At 40.7% G+C, this 27,723-nt stretch overlaps 1 protein-coding gene across 1 annotated transcript in view; it reads right to left on the reverse strand.

The window, feature by feature from the left end:
* Positions 1-27,497, reverse strand: part of cdh8 (cadherin 8) — a 123,855-nt gene extending 96,358 nt beyond the window's left edge. The window contains exon 1 of the mRNA XM_052146801.1: positions 27,106-27,497. Coding sequence (XP_052002761.1) covers positions 27,106-27,363 — 258 coding nt within the window. The 5' untranslated portion in view covers positions 27,364-27,497. The remainder of the gene's footprint in view (positions 1-27,105) is intronic.
* Positions 27,498-27,723: the final 226 nt, after the last annotated feature.

Consider the following 27,723-nt stretch of genomic DNA (forward strand, 5'->3'; position numbering starts at 1 on the left):
AAGTGCCCGACAAGACAGACACATCTATGGCAAGTGCTACAGGAAGTGTGGGGTGAAATGTCACCTGAGTATCTGAACAGACTGACAGCTAGAATGCCTGAAGCTAGAAAAAGCTGCAATTGCTGCACGTGGAGGATTTTTGGATGAGAACACTTTGAAGTAGTTTAAGAAGTTCTTTTTTAAAAAGAAATATTGTAATTTCACATTATTAATGTCCTGACTATTCATTGTGATCAGTTGAATGCCACTTTGGTGAATAAAAGTAACTATTTCTTTCCATAAGTGCACAATCTGTACCTTATTCTAAACTTGGCTGCCAGTGTGTGTGTATATATATATATATATATATATATATATATATATATATATATATATATATATATATATCCATCCATCCATCCATCCATCGTCAACCGCTTATCCTGTGTACAGGCTCGCGGGGGGCTGGAGCCTATCCCAGCTAACATTGGGCTAAAGGCGGGGGACACCCTGGACAGGTCGCCAGTCACAGACATACACTCACACTCACCTCCACATCCACACCTAGGGCAATTTTTTTGGAGACACCAATTAACCTAGCCTGCATGTCTTTTTTTTTATATATATATATATATATATATAAAATCAAATTATTTGCATATATAAATATTTGCTGTTAAAGCCCCTCAAATAACAATATATCAATATATATATATATATATTGATCTATTGTTATTTGAGGGGCTTTAACAGCAACTATTTATATATGCAAATAATTTGATTAATTATTGGCATAGCATGCAATTAATTTGACAAAAATTGTAATCAATTGACAGCCCTAAAAATTATACATCATCTTGAGGCATTACACAATATCTCAGTTGTATTCATAGGAATTCGTATGCATGTTAATCTCGTCAAAGATATCACTCGTAAAAACGTTAGTTGACTAAGGTTTTTTTTATTTAGTCAATGATAACAGATACAAAAAGAAAAAACAGCATCATAACGATAATAAAACAATTTTATTAACAACTGAATTGCTTTATCCACAACATATAAGTAATATTACAACTTGCTTGTAATATGTGTACTTGAGCTAAGTGAATAACTTGCGTAGTGAAGACACAGAAAATGAATCAATGTCTTTAAAGCATGAAGAATTCAGAATACACCAGGCTAACTTCTAAAGAGTAGCTACTGTAATACTTCAGTATATTCATTATATGTGATAATTTCAGGAGCTAAGGTTTTCACAATAAGTACAGCAGTATTTTGTATGTAGTGCATCTTTTATATGGTTTCTCCATGAATAAATTAAACATTTATAAACATTGTTATCATTTTTTCTAGTTGTTTGAATATTTTATTTAAGTTTGATTTGTTACAATGACACATTTATGTAATTTTGCACATTATCATCGTCAACTAAAAGATATTACATTCGTTGACTAAAATGATATGCTATTTCAGAGTAAAATGACTAAAATTAATGAGTATGACATGATGAAATATTGACTAATTTTAAAGGACATTTTCGTCAAAAGACTAAAACTAAAAATATGTATTTAAAAATTATGTAAAAATGTACATATTCGTACATAAAGTGTGGTTTTATAAATTTGGATAGCCTGAAACATTCAAGATCACTGTATGGACAGCATCTAAAATTTTAGAAATTAGAATGGTTGGAAAATTAAATGATTGCTAAAGAGAAGATTATGACTGTATGGGACTCAACTTAAAATAACTGGGTTTGAGATTTAAAAATGAGGTCAGCTGATTTTTCTTTTTTTTTTTTTTTTTTCTGAGAAAGTTAAAGGAGCTAAAGAACTGGAGACCTGTTTCAATTTTATGCTCTGAATATAAAATCCTTTCCAAAGTTTTAGCAAACAGGCTTAATAATGTATTACATGGAAATACATAAAGATCAATCCTATTGTATTAAAGATAGATCCATTACAGACAACCCACATTTAGTGTAATATCTTTTTGATCTGGCATATTATAATAACTCTAATACGAGTTTTCTGTTTTTGTATCGGAAAAAGCCTTTAGTAGGGTTGATCATGTTTTTCTTTTTGATACTTTGAAAGCCTTTGATTTTGGGTATGGTTTTATTTGAGAGATAAAGTTGCTTTATACTGAGGCCACTTGAATGGTTTAGATTGCTGGTGGCCTTAGTACTCCTATAAGTGTTAAGAGGGCTATTAGACAAGGCTGTCCTCTTTCTAGACAGCTTTACAGCAATGTCATTGAGGCCTTTACTTTTTAGATTAAGAAGTTTTTTTAATGGGTTGGCAGGTTAATGCTTTTTCTTAATTCTCAACATTCTTATAAAGTTTCTGCCTACACTGATGATGTTACTATTATAATAAGAAATTAAAGAGATGCTCAAGTTTTGAGAGAGAGTATATAGGTTTCTGGAAAAGCTACTTCTGCTAAAATTAACTGGGAAAAGTGTGATGCCTTATGGTGTGGTCAAAATGTTACAATTCCATCTCTACCTGGTGGTTTAAAGAGGGGTAAGCTTCTCATGGGGTAAGGCAGCTTCTCATGGGGTAAGGCACATTTGAAATATTTAGGGGTGTTGTTAGGTACTAAAGAGTAGCTAAAACAAATGGACATTAACAAACTTGATCTGTCTGGCTTAACAGCCTTTTATAGGTCTGTTTTAAATTCATGGACTCTTGTAAATTTTTCACAGGAGCTAAATGGAATTAAGCATTTATGGCTGAGAGAAGAAATTGTACTTTTCAACCCTGCCTTGAACTTCAATATTTTAAATTCAGCTACTCTAAGGAAAGTTATTTTATCTGCAAAGGTCACTAAACTTGGACATTTATTGTCATTGAACAGATGGATATCTGCTGAGTCTTTAGCTCACATACTTGGCATAAGTTCAGTTCGTATGGCAAAAAGATTGCTAACCCAAATTTCTGATCCCCTGCTGCCAGACTATAGACTTTCTTTAGAAATGTATGATCCAGGAGTGGATATCTCTATCTTCCCAGAGCTGAGAATTCAAGTTGCAGCTGGAGATTGGCAGGAAATAGAAGGTGGCATTCTATCTCTTGTAACACCTATGCTGGGTTAATTTTGAGACACTGGAAAGAAAGGACTTTATGGACTGTGTGTGAAAGGAGTACATCTGCCTGCTCTTCAGAATGAATCTTGCTGGCAAGTGGTTTTTAGATTAACATTTTCCTCTAAGGTAGCTGGAGGACCTTGTATAAGCCTCCAATTGAGAAAAGATCTGGACATCTTCAGTGGAGGATTGTGCATGATATAATAGCTAAAAACAGACATAGAGCACATATTGATCCACAGGTGGGAGAGGGTTATCCTTTTTGTGGTGAACAAGAATCAGTGTTTCATTTGTTTTTAAATTGAGTGAGACTGGATTTTTTGTTTAACAAACTTGTGGAGTGGTGTCAGACTCTATGAGAAGTCTTCAGTCCTTAGTTTTTTTTTAATTTATGGTCCTAAATATGATAGGAATATAAACGAAATTCATGTTTGGTTAAATTTCCTTTGTATGAATTGTATTATTTTGATATTGTAATTCTGGCGACCTGTCCAGGGTGTCCCCCGCCTTTCGCCCAATGTTAGCTGGGATAGGCTCCAGCCCCCCGCGACCCTGTACACAGGATAAGCGGTTGACAATGGATGGATGGATGGATGATATTGTAATTTGTTTTTGTGTGCTTGACATTTTTTTTAACATTGATAAATGAAGAGATGCTAAAAGTCAAAAATCTGTCCTATGACTTTAAAATATCTGTGTCTAATAGACTTACATTTACTGCACTCAGTGAGGAAGTGTAGTTCATCCTCTAGGTCTCATTGAGTGCACTGTGAACACAGTCTGTTCTCTCTGGGTCTCCAGCTCTGTCTGTGCTGACCCGTCTCTACAGTCAGACTGTACTCACTCTCACTATACTTCATGACAAGCTTCCTATGGCAATAGTATTTAATTTTGGTCAGATATGGTGCCTATTCTGTCTTAATATTCTGTCTTAATGTTTGGAAAAGGTTAATTTGTTTATTTCTTTGAGTTTTCTTTGCCAATGATGAATATATTCTTCTTGAGTCATGTTCTGTATTTGTTTTAATTTTGTCCACTATGAACTGTAAAGGGTCGCTCTCTGGGTGATTGTGATTTTCTGGGGAAGAGTCTGATTGTCAGGATACACACTAGGACAACAAGGTTAGAAGGATTCAGAATAACTTTTAATGAAGCTTTCGTAGGACAGTAGGGAAGTTCAGATGCATCAACGGGCGCTGTGAATATAATACTGGTGAATGACCGTCTTTTCTCTTGCAGATAACGGCAGGCTTGAGTGTGGTAAGTATCACAATCCAAAGGACGTGGAGTATGAACACCAGGGAGATGGAGGAGTCTCTGGACGATGGAAAACAGGTAAGTAACACAAGGGTGTACTGAGGAAACAGACTGGAATGGTCTCAGGAACAATCGTCTGAAAAGCACAGAGAGCAGGTTAGTGGATATTTCCTCGTTCAAGGTTTGACAGAGACTGGAGGTGAGTTGTGCTCTTAAATAGTGCTGGTGATTGCTGGATTGCTGGATTGATGACAGGTGCAGGTGATTAGTATTCGGGTGAGTGTGATCTTTGTGTTGTGGATGTGAGTGAGCCTGATTGCCTCCTGACATTACCCCCCCCTCCAGGGTCAGCGCCAGCGATCGAGGACCCCGACGTCGTGGTGGTCTGCCTCGAGGTCGTGGGGCTGGTCGATGTGGATGTTGTTGGTGGAATTCAGTGAGAAGAGTCGGGTCCAGGATATCGTCTCGAGAAACCCAAGATCTTTCTTCTGGCCCGTAACCTTCCCAGTCGACAAGGTATTCTATACGACCACCCCGACGTCGGGAGTCCAGGATTTCGTGGACTGAGTAGATGGGGTCCTCTTCAATGGTAGGTAAGGGAGGGTCTGGTCAGAATCAGGCTCTGTAGTGGGAGGAAAAACAGAAGGATAATGAGGTTTCAGGAGAGATACATGGAAAACTGGGTGAATCTTGAATCGAGGAGGTAGGTGAAGCTTATATGTGACTGGATTGACTTGATGGAGAATTTTAAAAGGTCCGATATATCGTGGGCTCAATTTACGACATGTTTGGTGTAGACGGATGTCTCGAGTCGAGAGCCAGACAAGTTGACCAGGTTCAAACACAGGGGTGTCATTTCGACGTACATCTGCAAATCTTTTGTGTCTGTGTATGGCCCGTTGGAGATGATGATGGGCATCATTCCACACTCTTTCACTTTCTCGAAACCAGAAATCAACTGAAGGGACCTCGGAAGGCTCACCGGACCATGGAAACAGTGGTGGCTGGAAACCTAGGAAACATTGGAAAGGTGTTAGCCCTGTGGTGGTCTGATGCAAGGAGTTTTGGGCGTATTCTGCCCAGGCAAGGAATTGATTCCATGTGTCTTGATGATCTTGACAGAACGTGCGGAGGAAACGATTAATTTCTTGAACCTTCCTCTCAGTCTGCCCATTAGCCTGGGGATGATATCCCGATGTCAAGCTTATCGTCACTCCGAGAAGAGAAAAGAAAGCTTTCCAAACCCAAGAGATGAATTGAGGTCCTCGATCGGACACAATGTCCTCAGGGAGGCCAAAATGACGAAAAACCTGGTTGAAGAGGCTCTCGGCTGTCTCAAGAGCTGTAGGAAGGCCTGGCAAGGGGATCAGTTTACAGGCTTTGGAGAATCTGTCAACTATAATGAGAATGCAGGTGTTGCCTCCTGATGGAGGTAAATCAGTAATGAAATCAATACCCAGATGTGACCACGGCCGTTGAGGAATAGGTAGAGGTAATAGTTTCCCAGAAGGTAAGTGACGTGGAGTTTTAGATATAGCACAAATTTGACACCCCTGGACGAAGCGTTGTACTTCCTTTCTCATGCCTGGCCACCAATATCGTTGCTGTAGGAGAGTGTAAGTCTGTGTCGCTCCAGGATGACCCGTACCAACTGACGAATGAGCAGATTCGATGAGAGGTAGGCGATATTCGTCTGGGACATACGTGAGGGTGTCTGGGCATTCTGGTGGAGTAGGTTCTAGTCTCGTGGCTTCCTGGATTTGATCATTAATGTCCCATTGAATGGGATTGACGAAAACTGTAGTGGGCAGAACCGGTTCAGGTTCATCAATGGTGTCTGGAAGGGCATGGAGTCTGGATAAAGCATCCGCGACGGGTATTCTTGGATCCTGGACGATAGGTGATATAGAAGTGGAACCGAGTGAAGAATAAAGCCCAACGGGCTTGACGTGGGTTTAGTCTCTTGGCTTCTTTGAAATACTGAAGGTTCTTATGATCGGTAAGTACCGTGAAAGGATGTTGTGCCCCTTCGAGCCAATGTCTCCACTCTTCCAAAGCCAATTTGATGGCGAGGAGTTCCCGGTTACCCACATCATAATTCTGTTCAGCTGGGGATAATTTTTTTGAAAAGAAGGCACAGGGAAGCGGTTTATGGGAATCCCCCTGGTGCTGAGAAAGTATGGCACCTACTCCAGTTGTGGAGGCATCGACTTCAACGATGAAGGCGAGGTCTGGGTTAGGGTGGCGTAGAAGAGGAGCAGAGATGAACTCGTTTTTCAACGTCTGGAAGGCATGGTCAGCTTCAAGGTTCCAGGACAGGGATTTTGGTTTCCCTTTCAGGAGAGAGGTAAGAGCAGAGGTTATGGTACTGTAATTGTTAATGAACCTGCGATAGAAATTGCGAAGCCAAGGAATCGTTGGAGCTCTTTTACTGTTTGTGGAGTGGGCCATGAGGTGACTGCCGCGACCTTTCCTTCATCCATCTTCACCCCTGCTTACCCACAATGTACCCAAGGAAAGTAACCGAATCTTGATGGAAGATGCATTTCTCTGCTTTTAGGAAGAGGGAGTGATCTCGTAATCGTTGGAGAACACTGGAGACATGTCGTTGATGTGAAGATTCGTCTTGGGAGAAGATAAGAATGTCATCAATATATACTATCACAAATTTGTTGAGGAAATCACGGAGTATTTCGTTCATGAAATCTTGAAACACCGAAGGGCGTTGACCAGACCATACGGCATAACAAGATATTCAGTAGTGGCCAGAGGGGGTAATGAATGCGGTCTTCCACTCATCCCCTCTCGTATCCGGATTAGATTATACGCACTTCTGAGGTCAAGCTTGGTGAAGATACTAGCGCTCGTAGCTGTTCGAGTGATGTGGGTACGAGAGGGAGTGGGTACCGAAACTTGATGGTGATCTTATTCAAAGCCCGGTAATCGATGCAAGGTCTTAGACCACCATCTTTCTTTGCCACGAAGAAGAAACTAGATGCTGCTGGCGAAGTTGATGGACGAATGTACCCCTGATTTAGGGCTTCTTGTATATACTCTTCCATGGCTCGTTTTTCTGGGATGGAGAGAGAATAAATGTGGCCGCGGGGCACCGATGTATCAGGTTCCAAGTCAATGGCGCAATCCCAAGGTCTGTGTGGGGGAAGATGAGAGGCCTTTTCAGGACTAAATACATCTGCAAAGGAGGCATAACAGGGTGGAATTTCCATGGTCCGTTTTGCTTGAGGGCTCTCGATAGATGTCACAGCAATGGAGATAGTTTGAGACAAAGTAGAGGCAGGTCTTGGAAGCTTAGGGAAGCAGGTAGAGAAACAAGTAGAACCCCAGCGCAGAATTTCTCCGTTGTTCCATGAGACATCAGGATTGTGCTGGATGAGCCAGGGTCTGCCAAGAATGATCGCAGAAGTGGAATTTTCTAACACCAAAGGAGTGAATGGTTCTTCGTGTAGACAACCGACTCTTAAAGTGATTGGTTTTATTCTGTGTTTTACATACCCAGGATTCAAGGTCTTTCCAGTCACTGATTTGGCTGTGAACGGGGTTGAGCAGAGGATTTTCGGGAGTTGAAGTTGCCGGCAGAGGTCGCCCGAGATGAAATTACCCGCTGATCCTGAATCAATGAGGGCTGTAACTGAGATGGTAACATCAGTAGAAATCAATGAAACGGTGGTGGATAAAGGAGCAATATTGAGGGACTGACTACCAACGAACTCACCAAGAGACGAGGTGGACGGACAGGACAACCACCGATGTAATGAGAGTTGTCCCCACAATACAGACAGAGATTATGGGTCATGCGTCTGGTTCTTTCTGATGGAGAAAGACGGGTATGGTCAATTTGCATAGGCTCAACCCCGCGGTGATCTGGGATATCAGCAGGCCTAGACGAGGAAGCATATGATGATTGGTGAAGATCTGGGTAACAATTTTGAACTCAGCGAGAGACTCGGATAGATTGTTGAGTAAACTTCTCAAGGCCCATGACATCATCATAAATTGTGAGTTGTAATCTGAGGGCTGGATTTAATCCTTGACGGTAGGTTGTCATGAGTGCTCTCTCATTCCATCCACTCGTGGCGGCAAGGGTTCTAAACTTTATAGCATAGTCAGTTATAGACATTTGTCCTTGTTGGAGGTGATATAACTGCTCACAGACTGATGAATCACCTACAGGACAACCAAATACTTCTTTAAAGTGTGTTATGAAGTTTTGAAGAGAGTCAGTAACCGGTCCTGTCTGATTCCACATGGATTCTGCCCATTGAAGTGCTCGGCCAGATAAGAGTGAAATAATGAAGGAGATTTTTGAACGTTCAGTTGGGAAATTGTATGGTTGTACCTCTAGAGCGAGTGAGCACTGAAGGAGAAATCCGTTGCAATCCTCCTCCCGGCCAGAGAAAGGTGCTGGTTTCATCATAGGGCAGAAAGTAAACAGTGGTGGTGGAGCGTCAGATGCGGAAGTGGGAATCGCTGCAGCTCCGCGCTCACCGAGCTCAGGCGGGGAAATTCCAGCTGGATTAATCACAGGATTAGTTTGTTCCGAATCCATAGCAGTTTTGGTCAAACATTCTGTCAGGATACACACTAGGACAACAAGGTTAGAAGGATTCAGAATAACTTTTAATGAAGCTTTCGTAGGACAGTAGGGAAGTTCAGATGCATCAACGGGCGCTGTGAGTATTATACTGGTGAATGACCGTCTTTTCTCTTGCAGATAACGGCAGGCTTGAGTGTGGTAAGTATCACAATCCAAAGGACGCGGAGTATGAACACCAGGGAGATGGAGGAGTCTCTGGACGAGGGAAAACAGGTAAGTAACACAAGGGTGTACTGAGGAAACAGACTGGAATGGTCTCAAGAACAATCGTCTGAAAAGCACAGAGAGCAGGTTAGTGGATATTTCCTCGTTCAAGGTTTGACAGAGACTGGAGGTGAGTTGTGCTCTTAAATAGTGCTGGTGATTGCTGGATCGCTGGATTGATGACAGGTGCAGGTGATTAGTATTCGGGTGAGTGTGATCTTTGTGTTGTGGATGTGAGTGAGCCTGATTGCCTCCTGACACTGATAGGTGGAAACAGAATTTACTGGCTCTCTTGAATGTCAGTCAAAAGAGGGAATCTGCCCAGTTCTGCCTGACAGCCCAGGTTAGAATCACTTCTTTGAACTCCCAGGAAGTTTTTACAAAATTTGAAGTGGAAAGTTTCAATTTAACTTTTGTCCCAGGAATCATAATTTTGTTTAAATTTGGGTCCCTAGATTTCACAACCATACAGAAGGATGGGTTGGATGACACTGTCAAATATATTCAGCCATAGTTTGATTGGAGGATTAATATTATAATACTAATATTTTTCTTTTGCTGTAAAATGCCCTAAGAGACTTGTCTGTTGTCCTTGTCAAATTGTCCAGAAGCTGAGATTGTCAGACCTAAATAACTGTAACCGGTAACATGGCTAATACTCTCTCCCCCAAATGTAAAATCATATTTTTAGACTATTTTTCTTTTGAACAATTATGACCTGTCCATGTTTATAGGTAAGGCCCAGTTACTGCAGTCATTTTCTAGAATTGAGAGACTCAAATGATCCCTCTTCAGTAGGTGAGAGCAGCAGTAGGTCGTCTGCGTACAGAAGACATTTGATTTCTCTGTCCAGAGTGATTCCAGGGCTCCATGAGTATTGAAGCATTGTGGCCAATTTATTTATGCATTTTGAATAAAGTTGGGCTTAGGCTGCAGCCTTGACAAACTCCCTTTTTCTGGCTGAAAAATCTGGTCTTTTGTTGTTTATTTCAATGCAACTTTTGCATGTCCTTAATTAAATCATAAACCTTTCCTCCTATTCCACTCTGGAATCAGTTTTAGAAAGAGTATGTTATGCCAAATTGAATCAAAGTCTTTTTTTAAATCAATAAAGCGACCAAAAATGTTCCTTCTTTTTTTTGGTGGACATGTTTGTGTACAAGTGTGTGCAGTGTGTATATCTGATCAGTTGTTCTATGTTTTGGCATGAATCCAATTTGACAGTTGTTTAAAGTCTTGTGTTCTTGGAGATATTGAACTAAACTGTCCTTCATTATGCAGCAGAATATTTCTAGTTGCATTCAGTTCCCCTATTATCAGGACTGAGCCTAGAGAATGAAACCGAATGATCTCAGATTGTAATGTAGAAAATATCTCCTCACTATAATAGGGTGACTCATGTGGGGGGGGATGTAGGTGGCATGCAGGTAAGTATCCTCATCTGAACAAATAAGTTCCTTATTCATTTTCATCTAAATATGTTTTCTTCCTTTTTTAACAGGCTGAATGTAATGGAAAAGATGTTCTTTAAACCAAACAATAATTCCTCCTGAATCTCTTCCACTTTTAATGTTAGGGTGTTTCACTAGTGGTATATTTAATTTTCTGTAGTTTGAAGCAGTGTAACATTTTGACAATAATCGAATCTATGTCTCAATTAATATTATGATAATTATTCTAATATTATCATAAGTCTCTCTCTCTCTCTCTCTCTCTCTCTCTCTCACACACACACACACACACACACACACACACACACACACACACACACACACACCACCAATTTGGCCAATACAAAGAAAGCCATCATTCTTTGAGTGTAATTCCAGAGGCCAGCCTATACAGGCCTGATAGCCATTAAGGATTCATGATTCATCTGGATCTCATATTATAACGGCTTGAATTTTTCATACAACCCTTCAATGCCAAGAAGAGCAAAAAAGGAATTGAAATTAGAAGAATGTTGTCTGAAAGAATGTATAACTCATTATAATGTTAAAAACTTGTACTATTACAATAGGACATGTGACCAAATTTGTTCAATTTTGCTAAGTGTAATCATCATTTTTAGGATGTCTGCATTATAATGGATCATGTTTGGACATTGTCAAGGTGCAGATGTGAGAATGGCCATGTGTGACTGATCTGTGTGTGTGTGTGTGTGTGGGGGGTTGGGTGGTTTACGAGGACATATTTTTTGGTTACAAACTGGTTATTACAAGGGTATTATGCTATACATGTGGTTTAGGAGGACATTTCTAGTGTTCGCATACTTCAGACAGCTTATAAAACACACCAAACAATGTTTTTTTGATTGTGTGAAAATGCATAAAGTTTTTTTATTTTTTGTGTGGGTGAGGTGATAGAATCTATAGTTCGTAAAGTATAAAAATCATTATGTCTATGGAGAGTCCTCATAAGGATAGCTTCATCAACATAGGTGTGTGTGTGTATGTGTTAATGCATGGATGTGTGTACCCTGTGTTTGTCACATGAAGCATTTGCTCTCTCTGCTATATTTTTTTTTTCAGCTTCTCAACCAGGATCATTAAACAAAAATATTTCAGTTGTGATAAAGGTCAGTGCCACACTTCGCTCGCTTCCTGACAATCTTGCGGATGTGTCACTGAGACAACCGGGGCAATTGATTCTCCATGGTTACTTTTTGTTCTTCTCAAAATGGCTGGAAACCAACAACAGCAGGTGCCACAATGACCGAATATACCAGATGCGTGGATTTACTTTATCTTTTGTTGGTATTTTAAAGCTTGGTTGAAGAGAGCAGCACATGGTGGCTTCTTAAAGATCTAGAAATAGGTCTCACCTCCCACCTGCTCCCATTGTCTACACATCGCCTGCCCACGTTTGCTCCCAGTTAACTACGTAGCCAACTAAACATCACACAGCACAATAGCAACATCCATTCTTAACAAGATTACTCTATCCTCCCAGTTTGGCTCCTAGGCTTTTATGGGATATGGGACACAGGGATAATCCTCACCAATTAGAAGGTTTAAATAATTATAATTAAGTGTTTAAGTAAACAGGATTGAATAATGGAAATCCAATATGATGGAGAAATTAGCTTGACTGCCAGTTTAAACCGAACCACTTGTTCATGCATTAAGTTATTGAAGGTTCTTTTACATGATTTGCGCTGGGGCATCCAAGCACGGCTCAACGCCAGTGTCAAGCGCCTCTTTGACCTCCAAATGAAAAGTGTTGCATTTTGAGATTCCACGGCAAGAAAGTTTGAGGTGTGCACATTTAACATTATTGGAATTTGGACTTAAGAGAAATATGTAAGAGAAATATGTCCTTGGGATGTTCTTGGTGAATTAAAATTAGTTCAAGAAATTAGGTCTCTGGATGCACGGAAACAATAAGGTAAAATAGAAATACGAGTCTGGCTCACAAAAACTATTTGAAGCCACACGTGGGACTCTCCTGGATTATTTGGAAGAAGCTTAATGTTTACTAATTCTTGAAAACCTTTTTTATTTCTTGCTTTACACCATTGTTTAAAACTATCATATTTTAAATAAGGTTTTAATTCATAATTATTGTTTATGAATATATTGTGTTTTCACTACTTTCTTTTCTTGTATTGGTATAGGAAGCAGTCAAGCTGTTGTTGTTTTTTTCTAAATTGTAAACAAAACTTGGTAAATAACATTTTGCATCACTTTATATTGGTTTAAAGTTGTATATTATTTCTTGTTGTTTTGAACTCTAAAATCATCAGTAAGACAAAAACCTGTGAAAATCACCTGGCTGAAAATTTTTACCTGTCATTGCAAAGACGGAATCCAGCTGACTCTTCACTTTATAGAAGTAAATGTATTCTGCAACGCTGACAACGTTGAGTCTCATAAGAGTGCAGTAAGTTCAACTTTCCTCTTAAAATAGTAAAGTATGAAATACCAAAACTCATAATCTATATCTAATAAAGCACTGTACAAAAAATACAAGTGGTAAAGCATCTGAGGAGATTCTCATTTATAGGGATATTTCACCCAAAAATGAATATGTTCACACCCTCATGCCATCCCAGATTTTGCCTTTGCAGTTTCTAGGCACGATCATGATTTCAAGCTCGATTACACTTCCTAGCACTAGACGCATGCGCAGAGTGCCAGAAGGCACAATAGGCAGTGTAATCCACCTTGAAATTATGATCACCAAGGAGACTGCTGTCAAGATGTAAAGTGAAAAAGGAGAAATATTTTGGTCTGTGCTCAACCAAAACCAACTGGATCACTTTCGAAGACATTGATTAAACCGCTGGAGTCTTATGGATTACATTTATGCTGACTTAATCTCCTTTTTGGAGTTTATAAAAATTCTGGTCACCATTCACTTGCATTGTATAATGAATGTACAGAGCTGAGATATTCTTCTAAAAATCTAAAAAAAATTCAATAGAAGAATGTAACACAGAATGTAAACATGTATGCATTATAATGGTTCATTATAGTGCAATCCACAGACCCTAGCTGTGCTGAATGAAAGAGTCATATAACACGCTTAAGCAGCGAAAGAACGAGCCCAGGCAGCACACTAAAGGTTAACTGTTTAATTCCAGTGATTAGTCCATGCAGGAGTTCAATGCACCACCTCCACAAGTTCTCTCAACAGCCAAAACCCAGAGACTGCTGGCAAACAAAGGTTAACATCAGGTACTATGTGAAATACCCAGGTGGGAGGGGGCCTCCTCCACCATCCAGTCCAACGCCAAAGCATGATCAGTGATTCATGGCTCCTCAAAGAAGGGCAAAATTACTTGACTTTGCTGTTTTATTAAAACTTGAGCATGCACACATTTAATCAAAGAGCATAAATGAGATAGAATCCCCTGCAGCCTCGGAGTATATAGCAAAGTATCAAAAGGGAAGTGTCTATATGGCCCACAGAGCAAAACCATTATAAAATGTTCATCAATGTATAGATTTTCTTCCTCGGCTGTATGATCCGAGGTGGGTGGCCTTTGTACAGATGATATCTATTCACTTATTGAACAGAGATCAACAGAAAAGACGGCTTTGGTTATCCAGTACTGTGCGCTTCCATTACCTGACAGCATGAATGAAATCGTCTGCATGTACAGTTGGCTGCATCTTGCTTTTTTCAGAGGCTTGCCTGCCTGTTTTCTGCCTGTATAATCTCACTCTTCCTCATCGGCATGGCTGCAGTATTGTGCTCGCTCCCGCCTTTTCTGCGCTGCATGAAACCGTTTACACAGCGTTCATTGTGGATTCCCACAACGTTCCCGAAAAAGACAGATGAGGAGGTAGGCGACTGCAAGCAGATTCCTTGCCCGAGCCTTTCGACAGAGGAAACAGAGCAGAGAGAAAAAATGTGTGCGGATCCATGCATGCACGAGTATGTATGTTTGTGTAATTGTTACCACCAAGAGATATGGGATTTACACCTCAAACAACTCTCACTGCATCCAGACCCTATAAGTCACTGCAAAGGTACTCTGTTGTTGTCACACCTCAGCCATACTGGCTCATTAAACCTGCTGGAGCTGTATATCTCTGTGTGTGTGTGTGTGTGTGTGTGTGTGTGTGTGTGTGTGTGTGTGTGTGTGAATGTGTGTGTGTGTGTGTGTGTGTACCTTTGTGTAAAAAGCCAGGGAGAAGAGATGCTGTGCGGGGTATTAAGAAACGGAGATCGGTGAGAGAAATAAAATGCCAGCAGTTATTTATTTAAATGCTGGGCCGTATATATATAATTAATTATTCAAGAGCACCTGCTGAGAGGCAAAGCAAGCCTTTTGTGACCCCAGTGTTGTAATGGAAATATGCTTAGCTCAAGAAATGCTCCTCCGTCAAGTTTAGACTCACACACATGTACAGTACACACAGCAATAACATTCACACACAGAGACACACAAGCAGATGTTGTTAATGGGGACGAAGACAACAACAAAGAGCAATAGACAAGCTGTCTAGCTGGTCCAGGGAGGTGTTAATGTGATCCCACAGCTCAGCTGGATGCTGTGGAGAGGCCTGGTTTTTTATTACAGAGGGAGAGAGAGACAGAGTCAGACAGAGACTGTGCTCACCTAGCAATGATATAATGGCTTTAAAGGCCTGCATGACCCACAGCTCTTGGGTGAAATAACATGTTGAATAGAAGGCATGAAATAGAAAGAAAACAACAAAAGGCATTGAATCTGAGCGAAGAAAAAGAGCGGCCATTGACATGTGGTGGAGAATCCTTTGGGAAATGTATTACTAACATTGCAATGCTACCACTACCATATCATGATACTGATTTGACAACAGTAAAACAGAGCATGTCTTGGAGCTATAGGCTGGCAGTTATCGCATGTTCTCCAACAAGTTAGGCTGTAGTGCTCATGCAAGTGACATGAGTTTGTGTACCAATCCTGTTTCTCTCCATAATTTTCTGTCCTCACTTTTCTATCCCCATCAGGGGGTCAGGAATTTGCTGGTTAGCAGGTCCCTGATAGCCCTGCTGGAACAACACCATATAATGGCAAAAAAGCATGTTTCTCCATTGGCAGCCATTCAAAAGTAGCCATGTTGTGTGCTCTTTTTTTTTATTAATCGTTTCATTACATTATAGTACATCTTTTCCAATGGCAGACTGTTTTTGAAGGACTCTTAAAAGCATGAAATTAACTTGTAATTATTCTGTTTTGCCACTGCCGAGTGATCGGTAACCCAATAGCCGATCCTGGAACTGAGTGCTCAGTAGGGGTTTCATTACAATACAATCTTATATCGATTCTTTTTCCAGCGATCTGATGTTTGCCGATACCTCAAAGTCTGCTATTTTACACAATTGATTACATTTATTATCTCACAAATGCAACCAAATTATAATTGGAATATTTTATTGAGCTCTGAAAAGTGCAAATCCAACATCAACACTGAAACAACAAAATAAGTTACTTCAGTTGTCAACTTCCACAGTTGTATTGAAACATCCTCTTACAGTTTACTGTCATAAGCGTTAGTACATGTGTTGATGTAAAGATGCGAAAAGTCTTGTAATTGATGTTGGTGAAGGGCAGGCTCTTTCCCTCATTAGCACTGTTAAAAAATATATACATAAATGTTTACGTGTTGAATCGATGACATGGTATCATTGGTGATTTGATCGATGCATCAATCCAAATCAATGTATCGTTAAACCCCTAGCACCCAGGAGCAAAGATGGCATCCTCCAAATCACATACTTCCGGAGAACCCTACACTTGATGAGCAGATGTCATTAAAATGAATGGGAATGCTAACAAATAGGGTTCAAAGACCTCTAAAAAAAACCTGGAGGAGCCATCAATAAAAGTGTCAAAAAGGGCAAAATCAGAAAACATAAAAACACAAAACAAAAGGAGTTTGCATCACAAGTGGCATATTCCCAATCACAGGTCAGAGTAATAGCTGCATATGGATGCATTGGCCAATAATGATCATCAGCGTCTCATTACTTCGGTTACTGATAAGTCCACTAATACCCTCGTTAGTGCCCAATTGCCGGTCCTTCAATCACTTGTAATTACTCGATATCCATTAGAACCTGTGCTGCCTCGCTCCTAACCTGAGCAAATGCAGATTAATGCACAAGATCTTCTCAGATCAGAGTGTGCGTTGGCAGGCGTAAATCGTGGCGGGATCAGGAGGTGGACCTTTGATCTGAAAGAAAAAGCCCTTATCACATACTGCAAGGGAAGAAGTTGTCTGCTGCACCATAAGCTTGTCATTCTAGCCTATGAGAAACATCCAAGATGGCGGCGCGGTAGCACGCAGCGGCCACTCCGGATCCACAATGGTGCTATTTTTGTTAAAAAAGCCCGACTTTTGCAACCCATGGACATCGGAGCAACCAGTGTTCATGTCTACCATCGCCAGACACTACTGAAATATAAGACTCATGCAAAAACCAAGCTGCATGATGACCTGCAGGAGGCGCTACGCGTACTCGGCTTGCTGCGGAGACCAGGCCTCCAGCCCTTGGCCGGGGGAGAGGACATCGTAAACGGTGTGCGAGAAAACGGAAGCGCGGAAAGAGGGCGGGGGTCCATGCTAGGCTAAAAACAAACCCTAGCCGGCCGGCTCTCCCGTCTATCCTGCTCTCAAATGTTTTCTCCCTGGACAATAAACTGGACTATATCCGACTCCAGCAGGCTACGCAGCGTGAGTTTAGAGACTGCTGCGTCTTTGTTTTCACGGAGACGTGGCTCAGCGACAGAGTTCCGGATGCCGCCATTCAGCTAGACGGGCTCGCCTCGTTTCGTGCCGACAGAAATACAGCTCTCTGCGGTAAGACTCACAGTGGTGGCTTGTGTGTTTACATCAACACGGAATGGTGCAAGAACTCTATGCTAGTCTCTAGTTACTGTTCATCGCTGTTGGAGCTTGTGACTGTTAGATGCAGACATTTTTATCTACCACGGGAATTCACCACTGTTTGCATAACCGGAGTTTACATTCCCCAGCGCTAACGCTAAGGAAGCTCTGTGAACTGTATGGGGCTATGAGCGAACTGCAGAACGCTCACCCCGACAGACTGTTTATTGTCGCCGGAGATTTCAACCATGCAAATCTCAAGACAGTGCTCCCTAAATTCCATCAGTATGTGGACTTTGCAACGAGAGAGGCGAACGGCTTGATCTTGTTTACACAAACATCCCAGGCGCGTACCGGCGGAGCCCCGCCCCCACCTCGGCTACTCAGACCACATCTCTGTTATGTTAATTCCAGCATACAGACCGGCTAGTCAGGCGCACAAAACCGCTTCAGAAGCAGGTGAAAACCTGGCCAGCAGGAGCCATCTCTGCTCTTCAGGACTGTTTTGAGTGTACTGACTGGCACATGTTCAGGGAGGCTGCAACATATGGCGATTCTACCAACTTGGAGGAATACACAGCATCAGTGACCAGCTACATCAGCAAGTGCATTGATGATGTCACTTTCTCCAAGACCATCACCACACGCTCCAACCAGAAGCCGTGGATGACTGCGGAGGTGCGCACGCTGCTGAGGTCCGAGACTCCGCCTTCAGAGCAGGCGATAAGGCAGCCCTAAGAACAGCTAGGGCCAAACTGTCACGGGCAATCAGAGAGGCAAAGCGCGCATGCGCCCAGAGAATCCACAGTCACTTCCAGCACAGCTGTGACACGCGGCGCATGTGGCAGGGCATCCAGGCCATCACCAACTACAGGACAACATCAGTTGCCTGTGACAAAGATGCCTCCCTTCCAGATGCACTGAGCGACTTCTACGCTCGGTTTGAAGTGCAGAACGACGTGATGGCGAGGAAGTCCACCCCTCCTCCCAACGACCAGGTGCTCTGTCTTACCACGGCAGATGTGAGGAAAACTCTACGTAGAGTCAACCCACGGAAGGCTGCTGGACCAGACAACATTCCTGGCAGAGTGCTCAGAGGATGTGCAGACCAGCTAGCAGATGTTCTTACCGACATCTTCAACATCTCTCTGAGCAGTGCCGTTGTTCCAACGTGCTTCAAGGCCACCACCATCATCCCCATGCCAAAGAATTCTTCAGTGTCCTGCCTCAACGACTACCGTCCCGTCGCACTTACACCCATCATCATGAAGTGCTTCGAGAGGCTCGTCATGAGGCAGATTAAGACCCAGCTGCCCCCCTCACTCGACCCACTGCAGTTTGCGTATCGTTCAAACCGTTCAACGGACGATGCCATCACCACAACCCTCCATCTGGCCCTCACCCACCTAGACAATAAGGACTCATATGTTCGAATGCTGTTCATAGATTTCAGCTCAGCATTCAACACAATCATTCCCCAGCACCTGATTGGAAAGCTGAACCTGCTGGGCCTGGACACCTCCCTCTGCAACTGGATCCTGGACTTCCTGACTGGGAGACCTCAGTCAGTCTGGATCGGGAACAGCATCTCCACCACCACCACACTGAGCACTGGGGCCCCCAGGGCTGTGTGCTCAGTCCACTGCTGTTCACTCTGCTGACTCACGACTGTGCAGCAATGCACAGCTCGAATCACATCATCAAGTTCGCCGATGACACGACCGTGGTGGGTCTCATCAGCAAGAACAACGAGTCAGCATACAGAGAGGAGGTGCAGCGGCTGACGAACTGGTGTAGAGCCAACAACCTGTCCCTGAATGTCGACAAAACAAAAGAGATGGTTGTTGACTTTAGGAGAGCACAAGGTGAACACACTCCGCTGAACATCGACGGCTCCTCTGTGGAGATCGTCAAAAGCACCAAATTCCTTGGTGTTCACTTGGCGGAGAACCTCACCTGGTCCCTCAACACCGGCTCTATCACCAAGAAAGCCCAGCAGCGTCTCTACTTTCTTCGAAGGCTGAGGAAAGCACATCTCCCAACCCCCATCCTCACTACATTCTATAGAGAGACTATTGAGAGCATCCTGAGCAGCTGCATCACTGCCTGGTTTGGGACTTGCACCGTTTCAGACCGCAAAGCCCTGCAGAGGATAGTGAGGACAGCTGAGAAGATCATTGGGGTCTCTCTTCCCTCCATCAAAGACATTTACAAAAAACACTGTATCCGCAAAGCAACCAGCATTGTGGACGACCCCACACACCCCTCACACAAACTCTTTACCCTCCTCCCATCTGGCAAGAGGTACCGAAGCATTCGGGCCCTCACGGCCAGACTGTGTAACAGCTTCTTCCCCCAAGCCATCAGACTCCTCAATACTCAGAGACTGGTTTGACACACACGTGTCCTGAGTTGCACTTTAATTACTGTCACTTTATAACTGTCTGCTACCTCAATAACTGCTATGTGCATAGAACATTATCTCATAGTATGTTATGTTTACATTTTAGAAACTGTCATCTTTTTGCACTACTGAGTACTGGTCGGCGCTGCACTGTCTATTGTCCTGTTCATTGTCAGTAATTTGTTGTACTGTCCTGTACTTTTTGCACATGTTTGCACGTGCACTTTATATAGGTATATATAGGTAGTTTATATAGGTATTTTATTTCGTTGTGTAGTCTCATGTGGTCCTATGTTGGTCCTTTGTTGTTTTTATGTAGCACCATGGTCCTGGAGGAACGTTGTCTCGTTTTGCTGTGTACTGTACTAACTGTATATGGTTGAAACGACAATAAAAACCACTTGACTTGACTTGACTTGACTTGATGTGATTGAATCGAAGCACCAGGAAACTCATACATCAGAGCAATGCTCCAGACCCACTCGTTATAAACTCTTTACATATGTAATCACATAATCAATGTGCAATTTTACAATAAATAACAGAGCTTAAAACCTATAAAGCTTAATTTCTATAAAACATAAATAAATGCAACACAGTGTTTGATAGAAGATGTTAGGAGATTGGTAAACAGCTTTAGCTAACTGAATATGAGATGTTGTAGCATGTATAAGAGCAGCAGAAACATGGCGCAAATGTAAACAGCTGAGAGTTAGAACTGTAATTCTCCAGAGTGGATCAGTGGGAGGAATATAGATAATTTATGTGGTGTCAAGAAGGTTGAGCCGGGCAAGTACTGCTCAGTGGTCTAACTTGCAACACTCTGTTGCAACACTGCTCAGTGGTCTAACTTGCAACACTCAGTTGCTCTGGGGCAACTGAACCACAGAACTGCTTATAGTGTGCATGTATTCCTATTGTAGTAATATAAAAGTCAACAATTGCTTCATACAGAAACCCTCTAAAAGCAATAATTGTGATATAATTGTTTTCCAAAGAGACACTTTCTCCTTGAAAATAGAAAGGTTTTTTTTTTTGTTATACATTGTTCCAGTTTTAAATCAATAACAAAAACATTTCCTCAGTAGAATTGTTTGGGCAGTTTTAGTGGCTTCCCAGTGATGTGTCAAAGTAGCATAAAAAAAAAAACACACACACACACAGTGGCAGTTAACAGCAATCCCAATCACACAGAGATCATGAATTGATTGTCCTATTCGGGGAATCACTGCTTGTTACATTTAAACGGTCACAGTATTTTGCTTTCCTGCTTAGCTATAGGGTACACTTCCAAATGCCACTAATATAGAGCAAGCTAGATCTGAAAGCAACATCTCTACAATGTACCTCCACTGCAAAATGGCCATTTTCATTTGGAATTAGACTAGTGTAGCTTTAAGACAGGCCAACATTAGATTTATATCCCTTCTCAACTGCAGTCATTGTACTCTGTGAAACTAATCCACTCTGGCTTTCATTACAAAATGACAGAGCACTACTAATTAATATTTTATAGAAAAGTTATTCATATTTAATATTGTAATGTAATTAATAATAACATTATGAATATTTCAGTGTTGTAATGTAAGTTGTTGGCTTGCATTAAATGAAGCAATGGAAAATAATACTGAGCCCACACGCTTATTTACATGGATGCATTATTGCTTAATTCGTGTTGAATGCAGAATGTGAGATGATGATATGGATTTGAACCCAAAAATCAAGTCATGCCTTTATGTAGGCCAAATCTGTGCTTAGTAAATTTCCCTTTAATTTCCTCCCCTCCCCATTTATATAAATATCATTCAAACGCATAGAATGAGCAGCTATTCTGGTTGCAGTGCTGAAATCAGCTCCACAGTACACTGGACATCAGCATAAAGGAGACATGTGTCAAATCAACTAATGTTTGCTTGTGCAAAATATAATTTCTTAATGTAAAAAAAAAACAACAGATTCAACAAAAAATACAGGTAAACATCTACAGTCTGGCTGCACACTATCTATCAAGTGTTGTCATACTCCCTGGAAGATAGTAAAACAAATGTCTACAGGCACATATCCATTTTCTTTTCTGAATTAATAAACAAAGCCATTTTCATTCATTCAAACTGACACTCCCAGTGATCTTGTTCTTTAGCTCAGATTGCTAAATATAAATAGCTTATTATCCATTCTCTTTTCTCCAAAAACACACATAATCCCATAAGAGATAAGAGCACAGTATGGTAATAAAAGACATCAGACAGCAATGCTATTCATTTGTAGTACATCTGCACTCCACAGAGAAGAATGGTGTCCATCATTATCTGTTGTGATTAGGCACCACAACATGCTCCAGCCAAAATAGGAGGGAACAAAGCCATGTGCAAGATTGTATCTAACTGACATATGCTGTAATCAAACTGACAATGATTTAAGAAAACAAATCCACATCACTCTTTGTTGGGCAAAGGCTGTAATTTGTTATTCTTTGGCTCTCATTCACAGTGGTGGAAAGAGTCCTGATGTTTATTAATTTGTTTTACATATTTACTTAAGTAAAAGCACTGCTACGAAAGAAATAATTCACTTGAGCACAAGTAGTAGTACTGAGAAATATTATGACTCAAGTAAGTGTAAATAAGTAGTTTGCCATTTCTTCTGAAATTCTATTTTCTCCTAAAGTCTACTGATTTAGAGAGATTAAGGCTTTTCCGTGCAATACTGTTTTGAAAGGTAAAGTGGACGGCCCAGATGTGCAACAAAAAGACAAGTGTCTCTAGTTTGAGAAACCGACTCCTCACAGGTCCTAAACTAACTTCTAAATGCCAAAGACCTGCATTGCTCCAAGAGGATTCTTGGACAAACTGAACATTAAGAATACAACATTTATTTAAATAGAAATAACCATTTGTAACATTATAAATGTATCTAAATCATCTCTAAACTACATAATGTACATTGTGACTGAAACATTCCTATTTCAGGTTTATTCCAATTCATAAATGTCCAAGTATATTGGCTATTAAGTTAATATACTGTACAAAACAAAAATACTGTAATATCATAGAGGAGGAGACGTATCTTTGATATTGCAGCAATTATCCAGATATGGAATGAGATTATTAAGCAAACTTATCAACACCTACATGCCAACTGAATAAAACAAGGCAGAAATAAACATTTCACACTGTTTAGTGAGAGATATGACTGATTCAAACACTAAAAGTGGTTGTTCTGTATTATTGTATTACAGTTGTAATAATACAATCTTAATTAACATTGTTATTTAACATATTGAGATATTATAAATTGTAGAGTTTGGTTATATTATACTTTGTGATTGCTCATACTTTCTATATATAACATCCATCTCTCTTGCACACCTCTTGCAGGTGAGGCTTTTCAGACAGATAAACAGCAGCACAGGGCAGGGTAGTACAGTACAGCACCATGAGCAAGAATGGTAACCACCAGGACAACAGGGCCGAACGGTTACGGAATTTAACACAGGAGTACAATACCAAACTCATCCGTCTGTGCAAGCGATGGTGCGAGGAACCGGACGGCGGGAAAAAAAAAAGAATTTCAGTGAAAAGTCAAAAGATCACATGTATGGAATTGTAACTATATCAGATATTATTCAAATAAAACATGGGAACTCGTTGCATGGGGATTTCTTGCCCCCATATTTTGAATTTGGGGATATATTTGACAATTTCGGAGTCCCCCGTTAATTTCTGACACTACTGGCAATATATCTTTATAAGGTATTTAAAAAGTTTGTTTTAGACATATAGTGGCATGTAAATGATATATACCGACATATATCTCTACATTGTGTTAATGTATGACACAGGTAAAACATTGCCTACCTTAAAAACAAGTGAAGTTTGATAAGTGGTTAAATGTGTTCAGACAGTTCCCTTGTACCTGAATGAACGGATCCTTTCCAGAATAAAATTAATTATGCAGAAAGTCACAGTATTACTGTTCTTGTATAGTGACAGGGCAGAAAGTATTGGAGAAGCTAGAGAAGAGAGGACACCGGTGGCAGATTATACAAGCTGCTGTGCTCATGATGCTGTGCACTGTGGGCATCCGTTGTGCCGCACACAGCGCGTTTTAATTTATAAACAGATTTTAACTTGCCAAATTCTTCTTCCCAAAAATTCCGAAATATTATGCATTTTTTGTACTTTGTAATTGTGGTGAAAATAACTGTAGCAAAGTTGAATACTTCATTTTTAATCAACTCAAGTAAAAGTACGATTATTAATTTATACTTAAAGTAGAAAATGCACATAAATACATAACAACGAGAGTAGTTGTAATTTTTTACTTTCCACCTCTGCTCATTCTTATGAGTGTTTATATGAAAATTGAATTCATTCAAATGTACTACAACTAGTACTTTGTCAGAAATCCTATTTATAAATTAAATGCACTCTCTATGTTGGGCTATAGATTGCAATGTTAGTGGATCCAAGCCAGTAATGGATTTAGAGCCAGTAATGTTAAAGCCTGAACTGTATGGTGCAGGACATTAAATTGAGATTTGCAAGAACTGCATTCTTGAATACATTTGTCATACTGTATATAGACTACCGTTCAAAATTTAGGATCACTTACTCATTCTTTATTTTTTTATTTTTTTCACATTTTAGAATAATAGTAAAGTCATCACAACTATGGAATAATAGAAATGGAAATATGGGAATTATGCTGTGAATAAATAAAAACTATGTTATATTTTAGCATCTTCAAAGTAGTCACCCTTTTCCTAGATTTTGCAGAAATGTACTCTTGGCATTTTCTCAATCAACTTCTTGAGGTATCACCCTGGAATGCTTTTTAAACAGTATTGAAGGAGTTCCCATCTACATGCTGGGCACTTAGTAGCTGCTTTTCATAATAATTCGGTCCAAGTCATCCATTTCAAAACCGTTTTTTTATTAAATTTTATTTTTGTAATTAAATATATTAATATGTTGGCACAATTATATTTCAAACTTTTAAGCATACGACTTCAGATCAAAAGGTTTTTAAGATCATGAGAAACTTTTCAGGCAAGTGACCCCAAAATTTGAACGGTAGTGTATGTGTTAAAAATACATAACACAAAAAAAACAAGCCAAAAATGTTGGTGAGAAAACCAGATCAGTTTTTGTATAGATGGGTTATGCCAGGAGCAGATCAGAGCACCAGGAGCAGTGTGAGTTGCGCTGTGTTTAACGTGCCCTTCAGAAGCAGGTGATGGTGAGCTGCATTCAGCCCTGTGAGTCAGAGCACCGAGACCACAAAGCCACGTGGAACAGTGAGGAGCATGCTGTCATGTACCATAGGTACTGTACCTCTTTCTCTCCCTCTCTTTCATTTTTCCTCTCTTAGCCCTGCCATTCCTACTTCTACATGTATGCTAATCATCTCCTCCGACTGGCAGCTGGAGCTCAAGGCGAGTTCGTGCATTGACAAGACATGAGCTGGGTGTATAATTAAACATCAGACCGGCACATAATAAAAGCTAAAGGATGAAATGAGTGTAATCTCAGCCTGAGGTTTCTCGATAATCAGCCCACAACCACACGCCTGGCAGAGATGGCAGGAAAAGAGAAAAGGAGAAGAAAAAAAAAAACATGCTGATTTGAATGACCCATTTGAAATCACACACCTCCCACTCCTTATTTGATTCATTTTTTTAATTAGAGAGGCACAGTGAGGAAGAACTTCAGATCTTAGGTGATGGAATGATGGAGAGACAGAGAGCAGAGGGGTGTTCAATCTCTTCCGACCGCTTGGATTCCTATCTCACTGCAACATGGAACTTATCTGAGCTCTGCAAGCCATGCTCATGAGCACTTAACCTTGCAGTGAGAAAAAAAAAAAGCACAGCAGAAAAACGAAGCTCAATCAATTCTGGCACGACAAGGAAGCCAAATACAGTTGCACCACTTGTACTTGACCATTTACCTCTAATCTCCATGCACTGTCCTCCAACAGACAATAATTATTGTTATTTGCCAAGTTAGCTAGAGCAACCTTGCGCAGAAATACTTCATGGCATTAAATAAAGCTAAACAAATTACAGATGAACAGAACAGCACTGTCAAAGCTCTCCCGGCTCCCTCTCCATCACCAACAGAAAGCTGTGTAGCATCGAATGTAAATGTGTCAGCCAGAAAGCATCGCATTCATTCGCCCTTATACTTTGGAGATTGTCACAAGGAGCACATTTATTGTGTTTGTTTATTCATTTTTGCTAATCAAAAGCTACAGCAGAATCCAACAAAGTCAATTTAATTGCAGCTCTTGAAAAATGTATGCCGCTCTTAAGGACTTTTTTGTGTCACGCCGATTTTGAGAAAACACAGGTGTAAAGGCCACATGAAAGCGCATGTTTTATTCACATGCCCGAGTAGCGAGAGGAGGTAAGCAAAAAATATGGAGAATTCAAGTAAGAGGCCTTAATTAGCTGAGGCATTGCCAAATTTTAGACATGCAAAAGATGGCATTTTCCACCTCAGTGATGGTGAGGAGAGTGCTCAGAGCAGCAATGCTAATGCATTCTTAAAGTTACTGGTTTTTCCAAGTTTCGATAACATTACAATTTAAACATATATTTTCTTAGTAACAACAAATTATGATGCATGGATAAAAATAATGTTATCCAGGAATGCCAGGACGTTTTGTTGGCACTATTTGAAAAAATAATTTAAAAAAAAATATAAGATTATGAGAAACAAACATCTCGTTGGCTGTAGTATAGTGCTAGTGGTGGGACAACTATAGTGCCAGGTCGGGCTTCTGAAGTTTACGCTTGCAATGATCTGTGAACAAGCTGCTTTGGCCTGCTCCTACTACAGTCATCTCAGGACACAGAGCTGGCACAGGTCCTGTGCCAGTTCACTCTCCGATTCTCATAAATATCTCAAGTTCACCTCACTACACATACTTATGAAGGCAGAGGATTTTATACACATCAAACTGGAGTTTCATTTCATACTGTATGTGTTTCCGAAGATTTTCAGGATTTCCCAGAGCTGTATTTTCAGAGTTGATCACTGCCTTGAAACAGTTAAAAATGGAATCTGTGGGACAGTTAGGCTCTGGCATTGATGCTAACCTTGGCCGCTTCAACAAAGCAATTATTGCTCCCTCACAAAATGTCAAACAAAAAGGTATTCAGGCAGCAGAATTAATGTTTCCACATGATAAGTAAGCATAATATTCACTCGACAATTAGAGTACTCACCCTGCCAACCAGAATTGGATCGGGTCCAGAGAACTCCTCCAACACAAACATTTGATTCCAAACCCATCCTCTCTTGGCACGACTCAGGATTCTTTGTCCTTCACTTGGCTGGTTTCGCAGGATCATGGCTGATGCCGATTGTAAACTTTGTGACTGATTGTTTAATGGAGTCATGGAAGAGTACGGCACACAAGTAATCCACACTAGCAAGAGGGAAGTCCATAGATCTCGCTGCATGTCCCCTCCTCGTTTCAGCATTTTTGTAAAATATTCTCTTTTTGTCTATCTTATGTTTCCCCTTCAAAAATAAGGGGTTGACCAGCTGACAGACAGCTGACTGGTTACTCTTTTGTTCTACGTATCTCCCAGCTTGAGTTCATGTTGTGAGGAGGGTCATGGTTGTACTCAAATCTGTCTCCAGAACAGAGAGAAGGGAGGCACGCAGTGAAATGCGACATCCATTCATTGGTTCACCTGTGTATGAGATCTAGAGGGGAGAAAGAAATGCAACCTTACAGGAAGTGCATGCAAATAAATTGGACAAGCTTAAGGAGAAGTCTCAAGGTCAGTTCAGTTTGATGTGACATTTGTCTTCCATGTTTTTCAAGCTAAGGGACA

Source organism: Xyrauchen texanus, chromosome 2 (assembly GCF_025860055.1).
Source record: "Xyrauchen texanus isolate HMW12.3.18 chromosome 2, RBS_HiC_50CHRs, whole genome shotgun sequence".
Classification (NCBI taxonomy): Eukaryota; Metazoa; Chordata; class Actinopteri; order Cypriniformes; family Catostomidae; genus Xyrauchen; species Xyrauchen texanus.